This window comes from Myzus persicae, unplaced genomic scaffold (genome assembly GCF_001856785.1).
Source record: "Myzus persicae strain clone G006 unplaced genomic scaffold, MPER_G0061.0, whole genome shotgun sequence".
In the NCBI taxonomy this organism is placed as follows: domain Eukaryota; kingdom Metazoa; phylum Arthropoda; class Insecta; order Hemiptera; family Aphididae; genus Myzus; species Myzus persicae.
The window spans coordinates 45,040-64,592 of NW_019104279.1; the positions used below are offsets into that span (position 1 = coordinate 45,040).

Here is a 19,553-nt window from a genome sequence, read left to right on the forward strand (position 1 = left end):
TATTATACGATCATCATATTGTTTTAAAATATTTTGTAGTACATAAAATGGTAGAAAATCGAACTTGTATTATATTTTGTTTACCAACGTGTGATGGTGTGCAGGGACCACGATGACGAGTCGTCCGTGTTAGACGCTGTCAGCAAATTAAACGAAGTGAGGGGCGTCAAGGGCCTGGGGAGGTTTTTCAAGCAGATCGCTCAGAGCGCTAGATCCGGTAGCCAAGACGATTTCTTGGGATGCATAAATATACCGATTCAAGTAACATAATATATGCATTATATATTCAGGCTTAAAGCCGAGTCTGCGCACGTACATATGGGTAGCTATAACAAGATATTGTTTTTGGCGTAACAGGACGTGCCTTCTACGGGCCTAGACAAGTGGTATCAGCTAGAAGCCCGATCGCAGCGGTCCAACATCCAAGGTAATATAAGGCTAAAGCTGTGGTTGTCCACCCGCGAGGACCACGGCCAGGCGAGTACTCAAAATAATTTTGACAACTGGACCGATGTGCGTCGTAATGAAAGACTGTTGACCATATTCGCCGATTATGAGATGTCACTGACGAAATCCGTAAGTAGCTAAGTAGCTAATACTATATGAATTTTGCACGAACGAGTTAAAAAGTGTCAATTTTAACTTTTTAACTTAAATTTTTAAAATTTAATTTTTATCAACTTAATTTTTAACTCGACTGATTTTTATTGATATAAACTTGTCAAGACATTTATTCTGTAATCGCCGTCTTCCGCCGTTGGTACGTACGCCGTACACCCCTACTCTCCTCCCGTCATACCTTATCGGTGGTTTTGCGTGTGTAGATGTACTGAGCATTTTACGCACTGTAGCGTTGCAATAACTGACGGACCTGTGTATTGTTGCGCGGGATCGTTACCGTGTTTACCGCCGACAACGTTTTGTTTTTATACCATCGTTTTGTACCGTTACCAGTTTACCACCGTCGATTACACCTACTACCGTTGATTGTAGTTACCACGTCAGTGTTGCAGCGACCACCCACCACACCGTACCACAACACCGCCTGACCACGGATTGCCTGGTTTTTTTATGTTTATTATTATTTATTGTTTTTATTGTTAATTATTATATGCAATATGGCATTTTTTTTCCTGTTAAAACCCATAGAATAATTTTACCCCTCAGCTGGCCAGCACCTATTGTGCCCCCGATAAAATAATTTGTTTGTAGTATTCAAATAGTAGGCCGTCAATACGGCAATGTGACGTAAAAACAACCGTGTTCCTTGATTTACCAGTCAGTTCAATTAATTTTAAGATTCCTTATACAGTCTATTATATTCCGAAACAAAACCAAATAAACCAAACATACTTTACTATTAATCAAACGTTAATTTTTAAATGATTAAATAATTAATATAATATAATTATTATTTAAGATGTATATTGCATAAACATTTATTTTTTGTTATTTTAAACCATATAACTAGCTGCTTATATACTAAAAAATCAATAAATAAGTAATTTAGCCTGGGGTAATAAGTCAATTATAAGTTTTCAAATAACTTTTAACTTAACTAAGTTTAAAAAAAAATTTAGGATAACTATTAACTTTAAACTTTTTAAAATGTTTTCAATCAACTCAACTTAACTCAGTTAAAAATTACCATTAACTTTGCCAGGCTTGAAAATTCCTTGATTTCGGCATTCGAGTTTCGTTCTACTGAATTTGCAGTACTACTAATATTTATTACTATTATTATTATTATTATTATTATTATTATTATTATTATTATTATTATTATTATTGCAGAGCCTGTGGAACGGTGAACTCTGTCACGAGGCGACAAGTATACTTCATCAGCACGCCGTGCAGAGTGGAGTCTCGGAACTTCAATTGGCCGTGATAAGGTGGTTGGCCTTCAGTCACATTCCGTCTATAGACCCACAGTTTCTCTTGAAACAGTTGTCTCAATTAGAAGCCGCTTGGGGAGAACAGACGTTAACCGTCGAAGAGGTCAGTGGTTGGCGAAGAGCTGTTTTGCTTATGCCTTATACACATCCACATAAAAATGTTACCTACCCACGTTACAAATGTTTTTATTAATTTAAGCGACAGCGCAGACAACCGATAAATATTTGAATTATTTTTAAAAACGTTCGTTACACTATCGCAGAACCTACGTGTAGCACATTATTTGTATCTATTTATATTATTTCAATTACTCGTTATTATTATAATTTTAAAACTGATAGCTAGATAAAGCGTTGGCGTGATTAATAAATCCGATACCGAACAACATTTCTATGTTTTATATTTGTTTACGATTCAAAATATAGTAATACGAAATGTATAATATCATCGGATTGATCTTTTTATAGGAGGACTGGCTGGCAGACTCTTTCAACGTTTTCTTGGACTATTCCATGCAACTGATCCGGAAATACCGCAAGCTCTTTCCGCCGTACCATCACATATCGATGAATCGCCTGGAGTACATTCTCAGGTAAACAATTAATGAAGAGGTTTTTTTCAATAAAATGTAATCATTTTGATTTGTATTCTGTGTTTCTGAACATCATTTCCACGTAATAACCGACTTGAAATTCTGATGATATTTTTAATTACAGATGTTTGAGCCGACTTTCGCTGTCGAAAGCTTATGGTAAATGCTGTCCCTTCAATAAGGATATCCGTGGGGAAATCGGCAACGCGCTCAGACTTGGTACGAACGAGTGGTATGAAGAAAATAGAAAATTCATGGCCTCCGGACAGCACGATCCGGAAACGCGACTCAAAGGATTCGTAAGATTAGTCACTTCCGTGTTGATTGATCTACAAAAAGGAGTGGAACACTATAACGTTCTATTTGAAAAGTAATTCGATTTGTAGTTACGAGTGTTGTTGCTGTAGTCTGAAAACGTTATTGATTCGATAAAAAATGAAAATTGCTTTGTGTTTGCAGTATAAACGGCGTGTTTTACTACGCGGCGATCTACAAACAACACGAGAAATTAGTAAGTACTCACAGACGGTAAACGTTATTATTGAAGTTCTAATAATTCATAATAGGCCGATCGATAATTCAGTTAGCAGTAACGAATGATATTGTGTTTTCTCAGTTGGCAAAGGGATTTTCAAATCATTTGGACATAATCATAGAGGTACAAAGTATGACACGACCCCGTAAATGAATATTAGTGCCCTCGCAGTAGTATTCTCAGTGCTACAATTTCGTTGCCAATAAAATCATATTAATATGTGTTTTAGGCGAAGAATATTATTATTATATTATGTTTGTTAGAAGTGTTTAAACGCTTTATCCGATAATATGAACAAGTTGTGCCACTCGATATAATAATTATAGAGAGAGTTTTTTTTTGAAAAATTGTTCATAGATTTTAGTTTTGAAAACATATGATGCGTATTGCGTATAGATGTTTGTGGATTTATATTTATGTATAGAGTGATATTATTTAGTTGAGAATGTTATACATTTGTTTTCATACTTTATTTTTCAATTATTTTTTTTTTTAATTACACAATTCTATGATTGCAGTTGTCCAACGATCTGAGCCAAGAAATAGCTCCCATTTGCAAAAAAGTAAAAGGAGCCGATTTCGGTATGGACACACCACTGTCTCCGACGAACTCCGAAACCGGGGAATCGCTGTTTGAGCTGTATCTAGCCGTTCAGGAGTTTATCAGGTTTGTTTCGGGACACGAAATTACGAAATCAAACTTACTACCGAAATAAAATCTTATTTTATTCGTAATTCAAAAATTAATACCCCTATAAGCACGCAATATTATGGTACCCATCTATTACATATTTCATATATTTAATATCGTTATCGTTATCAGGTACCGCGAGCATCTCAATGCGTCTGATTATCAAGGCCTGTCAACACAATGCTATTATCATTGGTTCGAACCAGCTTTGGAAAAGTGGCTGGACCTGGCCAAATTGAAAATCGTGCAGCGTGCGAAAAAAGCACTAGAGTTAAGTATGATCTGTCAAGGCGAAATGATCGTAAAACACTCGACGTCCAGCAACGACTTGGTTACAGCACTGTGTCATGTGAGTAAAATAGAACAACTCCGCGCAATAATGTTCCCCTCGAGACAGTAGACATTTTACCATTTTATTTATCTCGCATCGTGTTTACGCAGATGAAGGAATTCTGGAAACACCTCGCCTGGCCGGACCTGATCCAGTCGTACAATTTCGTGTTGAAATTATTAGACGTAATGTTGTTTGCTCATTTGACTATAATAAACGCGAGACTTGCACTGCGAAATCAAAAAATAATAATAATATTTATGTCATTTTGCAGGCCATGTGCGAAGCTGTCCTGTTTTACGCCCAACTGGTCCACCAAAGGCTAAAAGATTCTGGCTTTTACGATGACGTCTCGGCATTCAAAACGTCTGACGAAGTAAGTATATATCATGATATATCAAAGGCACATGAGCGTCATATTATTATAATATAACACTAAGGATGGCAATTAACTATTCAAAAAGTTAAAGTAAAGTTACTTTTAGCTAAGTCAAATGAATTTCCACTATACTCAGGTTGGTACTGCATATCTGCATATCATCTGAACTGAAATAACCGTATGCGAGTTAATTAACGGTTTATTGTCCCACCGAATTAATTTTTTCTATGCACGAACGCCGCAGATTTGAAACAAGTTTTTTGATAAGTAAAATCAAAAATTTAAAAATATCTGACATTTTTACGGTAAAGTAACTTTTAACTTGACTTGAGTTTTTCGATAATAACTCAAATTAACGAGTTAAAAACTAGATCAGCTTTGCATACATTTTGTTCAAATGCAACTCGATTCTTTTTTCGACGATTATTTTCCCGTCATAACATACTTTTGCACCCTGCAGGTGTGTGCCGCCCTAAACGACTTGGAATACGTGTGGCGAACCGTCGCAGCGATGCCGGACGACCTGCACTTGGAAACCGTCGTGTCCGCGGTTGAGGCCACGGGTGAGGCCACCGCCGACCAATGTCGGGCCGACGTCACCTCACTACTCGATCCCGTGTTCAACCAGTACGGCACGTACTCGATGCTGATCGTCGGCCGGATCGCTGTCAGGGTAAGTGTATATAGTTGTGCGGTCGAGAGTACCTAATTATTGTTATTTATTTATTTGGATTTGTGTCCGCCGTCCCCCCCCCCCCGACCGTACGTTCCGCGGGTGGAAGTACGAAATCATACGAATAAAACGTTCGAATTGGTTCCAAATAAGAAATTATCATACCACATCATACTGCAACTATTCGAATTTGTCGAGACTTTTAGTTTTATTACGTAAAAATAATAATATGAAGCAGATCCAATGACGATTTTCCACCAAAAATTGGTGCAGACAACGAACTACACGTCGTCGCTGTTCGTTTGACGGAAAACTTAATTCGGAATTTAATAATTCTGCACGTCCAAATACATTTGTATTAATTGAAAAAAAGGTCCAATGTGAAATGTCTGAAAGTTAAAACATGGAATCATACGACTAAAGGTTGAGAAAAGCAGCTGAAAAGAAAAAGTTGATAAAATCTGCTAACAAAATAAATGAAAAAATTGAAAGACTGCCAAATTTTAACTTTGCGATTCTTAAGAACTGTATGTGGAAGTGTAAACCCCAAACATTTTGTTTTCTACTTCGACTTTTTTGATATTTTATTATTATTAGTAATGACCATTACGTGTGAAGCATATTACTTAACCTTATGTATATATTGACTAGCAATACAAACGTATCGACCATATTATTTAGGTATTCTAGACATTCTTAAGTCTGTGTAAAATAGGAAAGAAACTGTTATCGGTTGAATATAGAATAATTTTTCAACTACAGAATTATTAAAATGAAAATTCATCGGAATCAATTCGTATGTATATACCTATAGTCTACTCGGAAACCAATTCGGTAGTTTAGAATCACTTGGGTAATTGGACACTAACAGTAGGCTTCCCCCATATATGATATACAAGGCGTTCGAAAAGGTCGGAGACGGATATCCGTTCTATCAACGAATATTAACACAACGTTTCCGATCTTCTCGTGTATTGCACGACTGAACTAATACTCACGACTTGTGGCGCCCGACAGATGCAAGCGCCCCTAAAGAAGTGTATTTTCCACCTGGCGTGGTCGCCGGACACACTACCGACCACCGACGCCATCATCCCGCTGCAGGAGTACCTGGACAGCCATCTGATCTCGCTCAACACGAACCTTATACCGAAAAACTTCCACAAGGTGTTGAACGGTGTGTGGGAGGTGACTGTCTACGAGCTGGGCCACCAGATGGATGGCGGCAGTGGTGACACGAAGATGTCTGGTTTCTACGAACGGTTGTACGAGGCCCTGGAACTGCTAGTGGAGTTCTTTCACGCCGAGGGCAACGGGCTTCCGCCGGAAATTTTGACTGGAAGTAAGTGTTGACTGTGGTCACGTCATTATCACTTGAACATAACTGTAATACAAATTTCCTGGCCAATATATATGTGCGTTATCAATCAAATAATAACTGTAAAAAACATTAATTCATAATATTGTTTCTTATAATTTGTTATTATTACCAATACGATAATATATTATAAGGATCATCAAATGTCTTATCATGACAGTCGCAAGTCGTTACAATATTCACTGATAGACGACCAAAACCAACGCGATATTGCATTGTTAAAATTATTGTATCATGTTTTTTTTTTCGCTAAACGTTATTTTACTTATTATTTAGAATTTAAAGTTTTAGATTAGACCATAAAATGTATGGTTTTAAATATTTCAAGTATTTCATTTTATTTTAAATATCACAAATATAGGTGATTGTTTATTCGTATGCGTTTAAAATGTACCAAGTGAAAAAAAAAATTAATAGACAATATAAATACCAATATATATTGTTATTCAATATATTTTACTACCTACGAAAAAAAAAAAAACTGAAGACTGGTAATAAAGCAACTTATAAATTTACAAGAACAAGTGCAACAAAAATGTTCTCACCCGCGTAATGTCACTATGATCAGTAATTATTATCGAAACGAGTAACTCTGAGCGCACTAATCGTTTTCGACAGACGTTTACAGGGCCGTGAAGCAGAGACTAAAACTGCACAAAACCGACACTGACACGTTGATTGAACTGTACTACGAAGATCGGTTGATGGAACAGCAGAGGGTGAAGGAAGCAAACTATGGGGTGCTGTCAGTGCGAGCCTATTACCATCACGATTCCCTGTGCGTAGAGGTGCTGAAAGCCCGTGACGTCATACCACTGGACCCGAACGGTAATCGTCGTCATCGCCAATTCACGTATAGAGCAATTCTTTTAGCATGCTAAGCCAACACTAGTCCCTAACTGATGATATTAACTACCTACTGACACTTTTCAAGTTTATTCAAATTTTTACATGTTTCTAACGTGTTAAAAATATGAGTGTTTGAAATTTAAGTAACGTATTTTCAAACATTTACATTTTGGAGTCATTATAAAAGTGCTATGTCACACAAATTTTTAAAATCACTTTCCCTACGAATAGTTGCTTGCGGTTTATTTACTAAATCGAAATTCGAACACTCGAAGGTTCAAATTATTTTCATTTCGACATAAAATACGATCGCTAAAAACGAGGAGACACATTTAACATAATGTAAGTCTTTTATTTCAAAAAACACTTATGTTTTTGATAACATTTATTTTACATAATAAAATACATTGCCTACAGCACGAAATTTTGTATGAAATAATATTTATATCTATAACTCTTTTAACGACAACATACATTTTTGATTTCATCTTCCAAAGCAGAATTTTGTTTAGATTATTTCGATCTAAGGAGATCAAGCTTTAAACAAGTAGCTTATAAATTATTGGTGTTTAAAGTTTCGATAAACGGAGTGGTGCGCCACTCCAATCAAAGCATTAACACATTAAATAATTTATACCTAACTCATAAGCTACTCGTTCAAAATTCGATTCTTGTATAGGTATCGAATTACTTCAAAAATATTCTGATTTGAAATAAGAAATTAAAAATGAATGTATTCATGAATAAGCTTAAAAAAAATTGAAAATTAAAAAATATTATTATTTGACGACTTAAAATAATCATGCACAAAAAATATTTCTAAAAATATTAATAATATTTAAATAATGAGTACCTTACTTTAAAGTTTAAATCTATCACCCGCTATAGATAATTAAAATTCATAACTTATATTTCAGCTAGAAAATTTGACAAACCTACATAAAAAAAAAATCGCCGGCATAACGGTTCCCGAGTACATTTCATATGGAACTAATCCCCCCCCCTTTTCAATGTGCTGGTTGCAGGTTTCAGTGACCCGTTCGTCATCGTCGAGTTGTTACCCAAATCCATGTTCCCATACACCGCGGAACAGTACACCGATGTAAAGAAGAAAACACTGAACCCACTGTTTGATGAGTGTTTCGAATTGTAAGTGTCCCACGCTGATACACGTGAAGTATATCTTATAAAAATCATAATATATAGACTATCGGGGGCTGGAATTGTGCCTCGATATTTAATTTTTTTTCCAAACCGTAAACATGACCAAGGAATGTACGAATGGATATAATTTTCATTATTAAATGAACATTTGATAATTTATTTTTATTCAAATAACTTTTCGATCGAAATCGACGTTGAATATTTACAATATTCACAATTGACCCTCACAAATTTGAAAACCCACTCACTTAAATTTCGGGAAGACATCTTTTTTTCTTCGTAACTCTCAACAAGTAGTATATTGTTGGATACGAAACCAAAAATTCCATTATAGTGTTATTCCAGTACTCACGGTCTCGATACTATATTATAATAGTATTATATCGTTTCACACATTTTGACGTTTATCTTGGAGTTCATATTATACTTACTGACGACGATTATGGTTTTCGCCATGTTGCAGTGCCGTTTCGATGGACCAGTGTCGTCACGAGTCCGCCATGATCCTGTTTACCGTCATGGACCATGACGTGATAACGTCTAACGATTTCGCCGGAGAATCGTTTCTGTCGCTCAACTCCATACCGGGCGTTCTCGCGCCGCTTCCGCACGACATCAACGCCATCGACAGAGTCGACTTAATACTCATGCACCAACAGAACAAAGGTAAAATAAAATAAAGAGAAAAAAATTGCAACGAGATGGGTGGGACTCGCGAATGTGGTTTGAAAACGAGCCTAGTGTGATAGTACTTTTTGTTGTCCAAAATGGGCGGGTGGCACTTTTAGTAAAATGTTTGAGAATTACCGATAGGTCCGTAGATAGGTATTGGATAGAAAACGCTCACCGTTCAATAACTCTAGTTTATTTAACTTTTATAAAATATTAATATCGTAAGGTAAAATTTGAATATATTATTGAATTAATATTATGTGTGTGTGCATTTACAACATAATTATTATTTATTTATGAATGGACAAAGATAGTGGTCACTGGTCAATGCCACAATGGTGTAAATTGCACAACAAATACCATTGGCCACAGATGGTAGAACATTTTTTTATAATTCAGTTGAAATTTAAAAATAATTAATTTAATTTTTTAATAATCATAAATAATAGACTACAACCGTGACCATTCAAAAGAGGGGGACGCAGATCTCAAAATCAGGACAATCCACTCTCCCTGAGGTAGGACGTCTGATCACATACTAATTAGTAATTACGACTGGAGATGACTCGCGATTCCGAGATGATAGTAATTTGCACAGTTTAGTGTTCAAAATAGGGACGAATGACCAAACTCAGGTCGACCTTTCAAGTACAGATTCTGTTCACTCCTGTGGTAGGAAATCGTGTAGGTCAAACGTCTGCACTAAGGCCTGTGATGTTGTGAAATGTTCAGACGCGACAGATTTTCCACCGTCGATTACATTTTATCCAAATGGATTTGTTTAAGCACTAGAAAGCTAACTTGTATGAAAAAATCCAAAAATGTAAAGTTGAAATTGTTAATTCCCATTGAGTGCCCATTATAGAGTTATACTTTTTTTTTAAATTTTAAACGAAATTACATACTACACTGCTTTGTTCAGTGGTTCGTGTACGCTGTCAGCCATACATTTTAATATAATCATTTTTTTTTAGATCTTAGAACACTATTATGTTTATAATATTATATATTAATGTATGTAATAATAAAAATATGAAAAAAAAAAAAAAAAATAAAATAAAAAAAAAAAACCCTATAAAGACATACATTTTATGTACAAAAAAACAAATGTGTTTTGTGTTAGGAAAAATAGATTGGAAATTTCCCGTGACATTATAACACTGTCCCTGCAGTGTACATAATGTTAAATACAGTAATATTGTCATTATATTTATACATTTTTTTTCTTATAGGCTTTACGAGCCATTTAGACTCTTAGCCATCAAAACTTCTTCCTTCCATCGCTCTGTATCATATGCCTGTATATATCCAATTTCTTTTAATAATTCCTTGACGCTGTCTTTCCATCTTTTCCGTGGTCTTCCCCTTGGTCTCTTTCCCCTCACCATATATGTCAAGCATACTTCCATCGACCCGCCATACATGGCCTGCCCATTTTATCCTTGTCCATCTGGTGAATTGGACAGCTTAATAAATTAGGTATACAAAATGACACACCAAGCATCTCATCCCCCCCTTTGCAGTTATTCAAAACTTTATTGTTTAAATAGGTATTTAAATTTACTTAAAGACAATATTTTCGAATACTTAAGATGTTTTTGTACCAATTAATGACCTGTGGTAGTATAAATTTCTGTTTTTTCTAATGAGATTAACTTCCTTTGTTTACTTTAAATAATTCAATAGATGATTTTTTTTTTTAATAACGATAAAGTACCTAAAGTAAAATGTGACGAATAGTTTCCGAGTTAGGCTTCCTATTAATCATAATTATCTAGCTACAAAGGATAATATTAATATAAATATATTATTATGTAATATTTATTTACGAAAATATTTAAAGGAAAACCAGAAGGATAGGAATTATTACATTTTTTATTGAATATCAATTAACTATATATAGTAGCTAAGCCATATTAATCTCAGATATTTTAAAAATTTTAAATAAGTAGGTATCTGAATAATAACTATAATAATATAAGTATAGACAGACATGTATTTAGATTAACCAACGCCGGATGCCCAGGATACTATATCAATATACCATTGACTATTATTCTGAGTGCATGAAGTTTAACAAGTCAAAAACTACTTCTTTAAATGTTGACGTGAGCACATACAAATTAAAAAAAACTATCTCCTGAATAATATTGTAAAACTATAAATTTGTATTTCTCATTGGAAAACAAAAGTTCGTATCTCCGCAGTGCATTCCTTAAATTGTACATCAAATCTCAAGTACCTAGGCTTTCATTCGAAAATACGGTCTTCGAGTGTATTTAACATTTATCATCTTTTGAATAACTTCATCATATCAAAAGTGGTGCGCATGCGAGGTGAATCACTCCTTGCAATAATTCGTCGATTCTGACGATATTTGTATACATTATTTATTTCTACGTCTGCAAAGACTAAACACTGCGCCACTATTTATAACATATTTTGGTGATACTGGCCGTCGTCAAGATTTCCTGATTGACTGTATCGTAATGTTTTGTTTGTTTCCCGCCGTGTATAGGTCATCCAATACTTCACACCCTGGACGCCAGGCACGAAGATAAGGTTGCGCAGGACTTCGTGAAAAAGCAGAGGGTCCGCACTACCAACTCATGAGGCCCGCAGTGTCTTGCCGTGACAGCGCTTACAGGGTGTTGCGTCTCGGCCCTCGGCGAATCGCCCGAGCCTTGATCGCCAACGTCAACATCGACGAGTGCCACGTCTTCTGCTGTTGCACCGCGGTCGAAGTCCGACGAAAACATAACACTATTTTTTAAACATTATGATATTACGACTAGTACAACAAACGTGACGATAAAGGAAAAGATTTTAAAAGTTTAACAAAAAAATATTCACGAATTTAATGTATAATATTTCGTTTACTAGCCTCATCATAAAAAAATTTAATGCCACTGTATACATTACGATTTTATTGTTGTATAAAAATAATAGCGTGCGGATAAAACTGCGTGACAATAATATTATTATTATTATTATTATTATTATTATTATATGTTTGCACTCGAATTTCGATGTTGATCGCGAAGCCGCCGCTGCTTGCAGCCATTGCACTTCGAACATTTCTTCATTATAACCTATTGAACTATAATAATATATGTTATCGTTACATTATAATACACGCCCACGAACCTCTGAAACTCGGAGACTTCGATGACTTTTGAGAAAAACTATTTGATGCAGTAATTACATGTTCAAATCGAGTTAACGGAACTGCGATGGTCCCATGCGTAACGCGTATAATACTCATACAAATTGTACCTATTTACTATATTCAAACGTCAAACTCGATCCGAATAATTTAAATATAATATATTAAAAATAAATAATAACAATATTGTTTTATTTCAGTTGACACATTTAACATATTTTCAACTATACTCTGTCTCTAAAGAGAACAGTCGCTTTTCACGCATCGCGAAAATCACGTGATCACGTTAACACCGGGCATCCGGTGGGAGATGCGCAGCATTGACGTAAATCGGTCGGCCGACTGATTTTTCGCTTTCGGGACAGAATATAGGATTAAAAGACAATCTATATAATGGTTTTCGATCGTGTCGAGTACACGATGATTACAAGACCATCATACTATTATTTTGAATACTATTATTACTACATACTTATACAGTAGGCCTACTATCTATCGCCTATCTATTTGCAAAAATTGTAATGTTCAATTTGTTTTCTCTCATTATATTATATTATTATTATTATTATTATTATTATTACAAACTATAATACGCGTATATTTTGATTTCTATAATATAATATTATTATTATTATTATCATTTTATCATTATTATTATAACTGTTATAATATTATATAAAAAAAAAAAAATACTACTGTAAGTTATATTTCGGTAATTATAAAACATACTGTAAATGTTTACCTACCTAAAATGTATGACGACCAATTTTAATGATATGATTACGCAGCTACAATATTATAAAAATATTATGTTACATATTATATTATTATAAACATGATACAATATAGCATTATAATTTAACTACCATAACAATACTGTCCCGTAAGTTCTAATTATTATTTATTAATATTCATACATTCATTTCCATGTACAACTCTTTTTGTAAATTCTACAAAATCAGGTAAAACAATATAAGGTTTTGCGTGAAATTTGTACATTGATTTTTTAACACACCTAATATTAATATATTATGTTTAATGTTTATATTATATGATTATAATATGATTTAACAATAAATTACGATATTAGATCTACTCGGTTTTAGATGTTATTAGTAGAGCTAGGACTTTGGTGACTTTTGCATTTTTTTTCTCTGAGTGTTATACAATTCTAACCAAAAACTTAATTTGTTTCGTAATATAACAATTTAAAATATGTGATTTTTATTTTGCATTTTTTAGCATTTTTTGTGTAAATGCATTTTATTGCATTTTTAAGGTCATTTTTACGTAATATTACAAATATTACGTTCATTTTGTGTATTTAAACTAATTTTTGCAGTTTATTTTAAGCTTTTTTAATATGTGTTGTAAAGGTCATCCCCATTAGTACCTATAGGCAATTACCTACTATTGTCGATTTATCCGATAAGATTAAATATCAAACGAACCCATAACTATTTAGGTATACAATAGTAGCTTTAGTAGTGAATTCGACACGTACTTATGTGGTTCTACCGATCTTAACTGTACAAAATTCCAAAAATTAAGTCAACAGTAGGAAGCCGTTTACGTAGTTTTGTGAGCGAGTTTGATGCCGATATTTTTTCTGCGGACGGTATAGTGCCTTCGTTTAAAGTTTGTAATGTTGCAGTTGCCTCCGAAAATACATTTACAATTCATCAGTCGAGATAAGCATGCTCGTGGAATTCAACGAAAACTGAATGAAGTGAACAAAATAAAAAAGTACTATTATCTAATTTAACAAATAATAGTAATCAATCGTCATTTAATTTAGAGCTTTGTGAAACATTATTAGCAGCTAATATTCCACTTGCTAAATTAAATAACACAAATTTTTGAAATTTTTTAGTAAAAAATATAAAATTTAAGATCCTTGACGAGTCTACATTGCGTAAAAATTATGTTGAAAAATGCTATTTAAATACAATACGAAATATTAGACACTAAGTAGGCGATAAAAAAAAATTGGGTTGGTGTAGATGAAACGACAGATTTTGAAGGCCGTTATGTAGTAATTATCGTTATTGGTACCCTGGAAGCAGAAAATTCAGGAAAAAAATTTTTGTTATATTCTGATGTCTTGGAAAAAACAAATCATTCAACCGTTACAAAAGCATTCGATGAAGCCATGTTTACAGAATGTCCTGAATGAATAAAAAACGATAATGTCCTCATTTTTGTATCTGATGCTGACCCATATATGGTAAAAGCAGGGAGAGCGTGGCGCATGCAATTCATAAAGTTTCGGAAGAAAAAAGATCAAATTTTCAAGATGTCAATAAATTTATAAGTTGCGTAGAAAATTTTTTTTTTAATCACCATAACGTACACAAATGTTTAAAACTCTTGCTCCAAAAATTCCATTGACACCCGGACCCGTAATCACGCGATGGGGTACCTGGCTAAATGCTGTAAATTACTATTGTGAGAATTATTCGTATGTAAAAAAAGTTTTGGTTGAATTAAATCCTGATGATTCGACTAAAATAAAATAAGCAAAAGAACTTATATCTAAATCAAGTTCAGAGGCTAATTTAATTTATATAAAATCTAGAGGCTTCTGTAATCTTTTTATCAGAATCTATAAATAAAATAAAACAAATTAAGACTACATTGTCAATTGCTCCTAATGTAATAGGAGAAACAATATCAAACAAACTAAAAAATTTTTTGATGAAAAATAATAAGTTTAAAGTTTTAAAAAATATATCTGCTATTCTGATCGGTGAAAATACAACAAGTAGAGATGGTATTCCAGAAGACCTAAATTTAAATGATATGGTTCATTTCAAATATACCTACCCCTGTGGACGTTGGACAAAGTTTTTCTTCATATAAAAACATTTTATCTGACCGCCGTCGCAGCTTCCTGTTTGAAAACCTTAAGAATTATCTAATTGTGCAATACAATAATATGTGAACAGGTGAAAAAAAATATGATATATTTTTCATTAAATTATTTTAATTTATGCTTTTATTGATTTTTCAGAATAATTATATCAGGAAGTGGTTACATTCACAAGTCTATTATGTTCATAATTAATAATTAATAATAATATTTATTTTTAAAATACATTTTTTTGTAACACCTAAGTTCATTTATTGAAGTTTTTATTTTTATTTTTTTTTTTTAGTGCATTTTTTTGTATTTTTTAGGTTAGTTATTTCTAGTTCTAGTTATTAGTTCCGAAACACGCCATACATTTCTAATATCCTTATTCCTTTCTTTCTCGTCGACAAATTCATAAACTATCTCAAATGCTTATTATTTCAAAACCATCCTGATACTATTTAGTTTTCAAAACATTTGGAACATATTTTTAAGTATCTAGTTAGGTATATTATTTAAACGTCCAAGCCGGTGGACATAATATTTTCTGCGCAAAATCCGTTTAGAATATATTAATAAATTATGAAATGAATACGTCGTGTTAATGGATATAAGGTGCAAAATAAATACCTGACAAGTATAACAGTGGCGGTTTTGACTAACATGCGGCGACCAAAAATCTATAATTAATATAAAAAATAAGACCTAACCTCTTTAATATGCTAATTTTGAAAATTCATCTTTTATGTCAATATCTCTAACTATCAAAGTTTAGGCTCTAAGTTGATCAGTCAGTCAGTCAGGACAAGTACGATTACGTATGTATATATTTAGATTTACTAGCTGTATAACCTCACTTCACAGGCAACAAAATGAACAAATATAATAAACAGAATATCTTCATTTTAGTATATTAAGTCAGTACAGACAGTTCAGATTGCATAACTGTGCGCCGTGTCGCTCCTACTTTTAACAATCGCGGTTAGCGACAACGACTCGCGCAATGCCGTAGCAGGGAAGAGGAGCGAACTCACAATATATTACCTCGTACAAATCTTATTGATTAGGTTAATGCGTAATGACGCGATATATATATATTTTTACACAATAATAAATATTGTAAACGCCGTGTACAATTTGACACGCGCTACAACCAATAAAAATAATAGTTTGCACAGTAAATAATAATTTGAACAATAACTATAACAATAAACAATGGTAATTTTATAATATGACCTGATCGACACCTCGGGGACAGGTCACTGGTCAACACGGTCCTCGCTGGAAATGCGACAGCGTCTTCCTCGTCATCAACCAAAATCGGCACCGGGGCGCAGTTGAACGACGGTCCAGCGTTGACACATATAATAAAATAACTCGGTGGTGTGGGGTGACACAGTCCGTCAAACTTAAACTGTCTTGAAGTTTACGACGGTATAAACGTGCACCAATTATGAGCGTAAATCATAAATAGTTAGGAATAATGACCACGAGGTCTAACCACAGCCACACGAAGCCACGCGAACCGGCGGTACGTGATCCGCCAGGCTCGAGCGTAGGAAAAAGACAACCACAAAAAACGTCCTTGGCACGGGAGCCGTGGACGCCGGCCGGCGTGTGGACGCCGTGGAGGGGGAACGACTCATCGCGAACATTCCGCGCCGAACATGAGACTTGTAAAGCCTTTGGACTTTGGTAGATTCGGCGGGAAGTTCAGCCGTGTTCGAACAATAACACATGGCTTATTGGTGAACGTGGTTCAAACTGCTCTCTAATCTTTCACGGTGTCTCTGAAAATATTCTTTGAAAATGTCGACAAAATCGGTAGAGTAGTTTTTGAGTCTATAGTAATAAAAATGTATCAAAATAATTTTATAATTAATGGGTTACATTGTATAGTGGCAGCCTACGTCCCGGCCACTCAGTAACGGCGATAGGGGAGAACAAATGAAACATATGTCCAGGGCCCAGCACTTGTTAAAGGGCCCCGCGATTTGTAATTATCATCTTAATACCTTACAGCACACTGACATTTTACATAATTACATTTACAAATTATAAATATATAAATGTATTATTCTATACTACACATCACACAATATGTAATATTATACTATACATTAGTCCTATCACCAGTTATTTGGAAAACGATATAGTATAAATATAGCCAAACAAATTTAGCTTAATTTTAACTGCAAAGTAAATCGTTATCGATACGACGAAAGAGTAATATTTTGAAGATACCCGTCGGATAGGATTCCTACAATAAATATTTATTATCTCCATAGTTATTGTTTTATCTGTTCTTTATTTGGAAAAGCTTTCCGCGTATTCCCGTATGTCCGTGTTATTGTATTATAGAAGGGGCAAAAGCTATATTCTTAAAATATTTATTTGATGAGGTATCTAAAATGCATATGTTCTTTCTTCAATTATTGAATTGATTTGAATATTGTTGTTGTATGTACCTAATTGGTTATTATTTTAGTATTTGTAAATAATTTTGTGTTCACACATTATAAAAAAAAAAAGATAAGACTACTCTAATATTATTATTTTAAAAGTTTACAATTCGAAGAAAAACAGTATATTTTTTTAAATCCTGATTTAAAAATAGCTAGAATTATACCCTCCTCTGGGGTACTTAGTGGCTAATATCTTGTCCAGGGCCACGCAATACCTACCGCCGGAACTGCGGCCACTAACTCTACTTTCAGCAGGTAAATAAGACGACTAATAGCCAGAAAATCAACCACCAACCATCTCTATACGTGATAACACGATTATGAATGCAATTACAAACTCTTAAAAAAAAGCCCTTTTAAGGTCTTCGATAACACTCTAATTCACTCTGATGAATCCAGCTACGAATTAACCTGGTTTTTAAATTTTTAAATGATACAACACTCTTCGAGTCTCAAGGAATTGATTGACGAAATTTTGTTGAACATAGTCCAGTAATTTTTGAGTCTATAAACTGCAAACAGACAAACCTCCATTTTTATACCGATATAGATAGATATATAAATTATAAGTGGTGTAACTAAATATTAAATAATGCTATATAATACACACATATATATGATTTTTTTTGTTCTAATAATCGATACTTTTAAATACATTTATTTTTTAAATGTTTGCTACTACATAATATTAATTATTATTTATATAACATTTTGTCAATATTTCTTATTGCAACAATTCGGGACTCGACGTCTTAAAGAAATAGATATATTATTTATTCCGAACCAATTTACAGACGAAATGGCGCTATAATAAAAACGCTCACGTGACCGTCCGATGAAAGGGCTCTTAAAATGACGTTAATATTATTGCATGTGGTAACATAAAATACGGTGTAAGGTCCTGTACAACATGGTCCTGTCGAAATCAACTGACCGAGAATCGACCGTGGAAAAAATAAAAACGAAAAGTAATCCCTAAAAATGTCAGTATATTATTGATGCGTTCGTGGGTGTATGGGTGTGTGGGTGCGATGGCCGACCACTAAGTACGTAACAATAATGAACTATCAAAATATATTATTTTTTATTTTAGAATTATACAAATCGTTCCACAAACACGGAAAATCAAAACTAAACATATAAATTTATTCTAATAGTAATATTGTAAATAACACACATGTATACATAAATAATATTTTAAATATACGCAATATAATACTAGGTACCTATATATATGTATATAAAACTATAATAAAATAATACTATCATCTTAGTATAGAAAATAATGCTCATGAAATCGCCTACAAGGCTTATAATACAATGTTCAATTATATAGCGGGTCCGAGTACAAAATTATAATAATGTTAAAAAAAAACAAACAAACGTTTAAAATGAACACGTATCGACAGTAATATTGTTACATTTTACTAGTTTATATAAGATGACGTACTAATAATAATTGTTAAAATGCTATAATGTAATAATAATAGTAGAGGAGCTGTGATCTGCGTCCAGACGACAACACAAATAATGTATTATATATTTATATTGTATGTCGTCGTCAGACAATACAGTAATAATTATGATAATGAAGTTACAATATTGTCTTTTTTATTCATTCACAACATCGATCTCTGTTGACCAAAACTTAATATTACGCTAAACAGGGGCCTCAACAATAACATCTCTATGCCTATGTAAATATTAAAATCTAATATTATTATGTCTTACTGTGTGTTGGTCGGCCAAAATGCACGCAATAGAATCGTTTAAATCACGATTCAATTCAACTCGTCGTAGTTATTTTTGCATAGGTAGTTAGAAACGTATTGCGATTGATTCGATGTAATATTATATGTGTGGCGATAATTCGGTCAAACGAGGGTATGGTGTACCCCGATGGGTGAC

General features: G+C 33.6%; 1 protein-coding gene across 1 annotated transcript in view; it reads left to right on the forward strand.

Moving 5' to 3' along the window:
* Positions 1–12,083, forward strand: part of LOC111040845 (BAI1-associated protein 3) — a gene marked incomplete at its 5' end in the record, with an annotated part of 55,590 nt that extends 43,507 nt beyond the window's left edge. The window contains 17 exons of the mRNA XM_022324903.1: positions 105–261; positions 358–576; positions 1,795–1,998; positions 2,364–2,488; positions 2,613–2,858; positions 2,948–2,999; positions 3,105–3,146; positions 3,542–3,690; positions 3,847–4,063; positions 4,156–4,230; positions 4,320–4,421; positions 4,885–5,097; positions 6,115–6,439; positions 7,094–7,303; positions 8,350–8,473; positions 8,952–9,154; positions 11,679–12,083. Coding sequence (XP_022180595.1) covers positions 105–261; positions 358–576; positions 1,795–1,998; positions 2,364–2,488; positions 2,613–2,858; positions 2,948–2,999; positions 3,105–3,146; positions 3,542–3,690; positions 3,847–4,063; positions 4,156–4,230; positions 4,320–4,421; positions 4,885–5,097; positions 6,115–6,439; positions 7,094–7,303; positions 8,350–8,473; positions 8,952–9,154; positions 11,679–11,773 — 2,758 coding nt within the window. The remainder of the gene's footprint in view (positions 1–104; positions 262–357; positions 577–1,794; positions 1,999–2,363; positions 2,489–2,612; positions 2,859–2,947; positions 3,000–3,104; positions 3,147–3,541; positions 3,691–3,846; positions 4,064–4,155; positions 4,231–4,319; positions 4,422–4,884; positions 5,098–6,114; positions 6,440–7,093; positions 7,304–8,349; positions 8,474–8,951; positions 9,155–11,678) is intronic.
* Between the last annotated feature and the right edge of the window lie 7,470 nt (positions 12,084–19,553).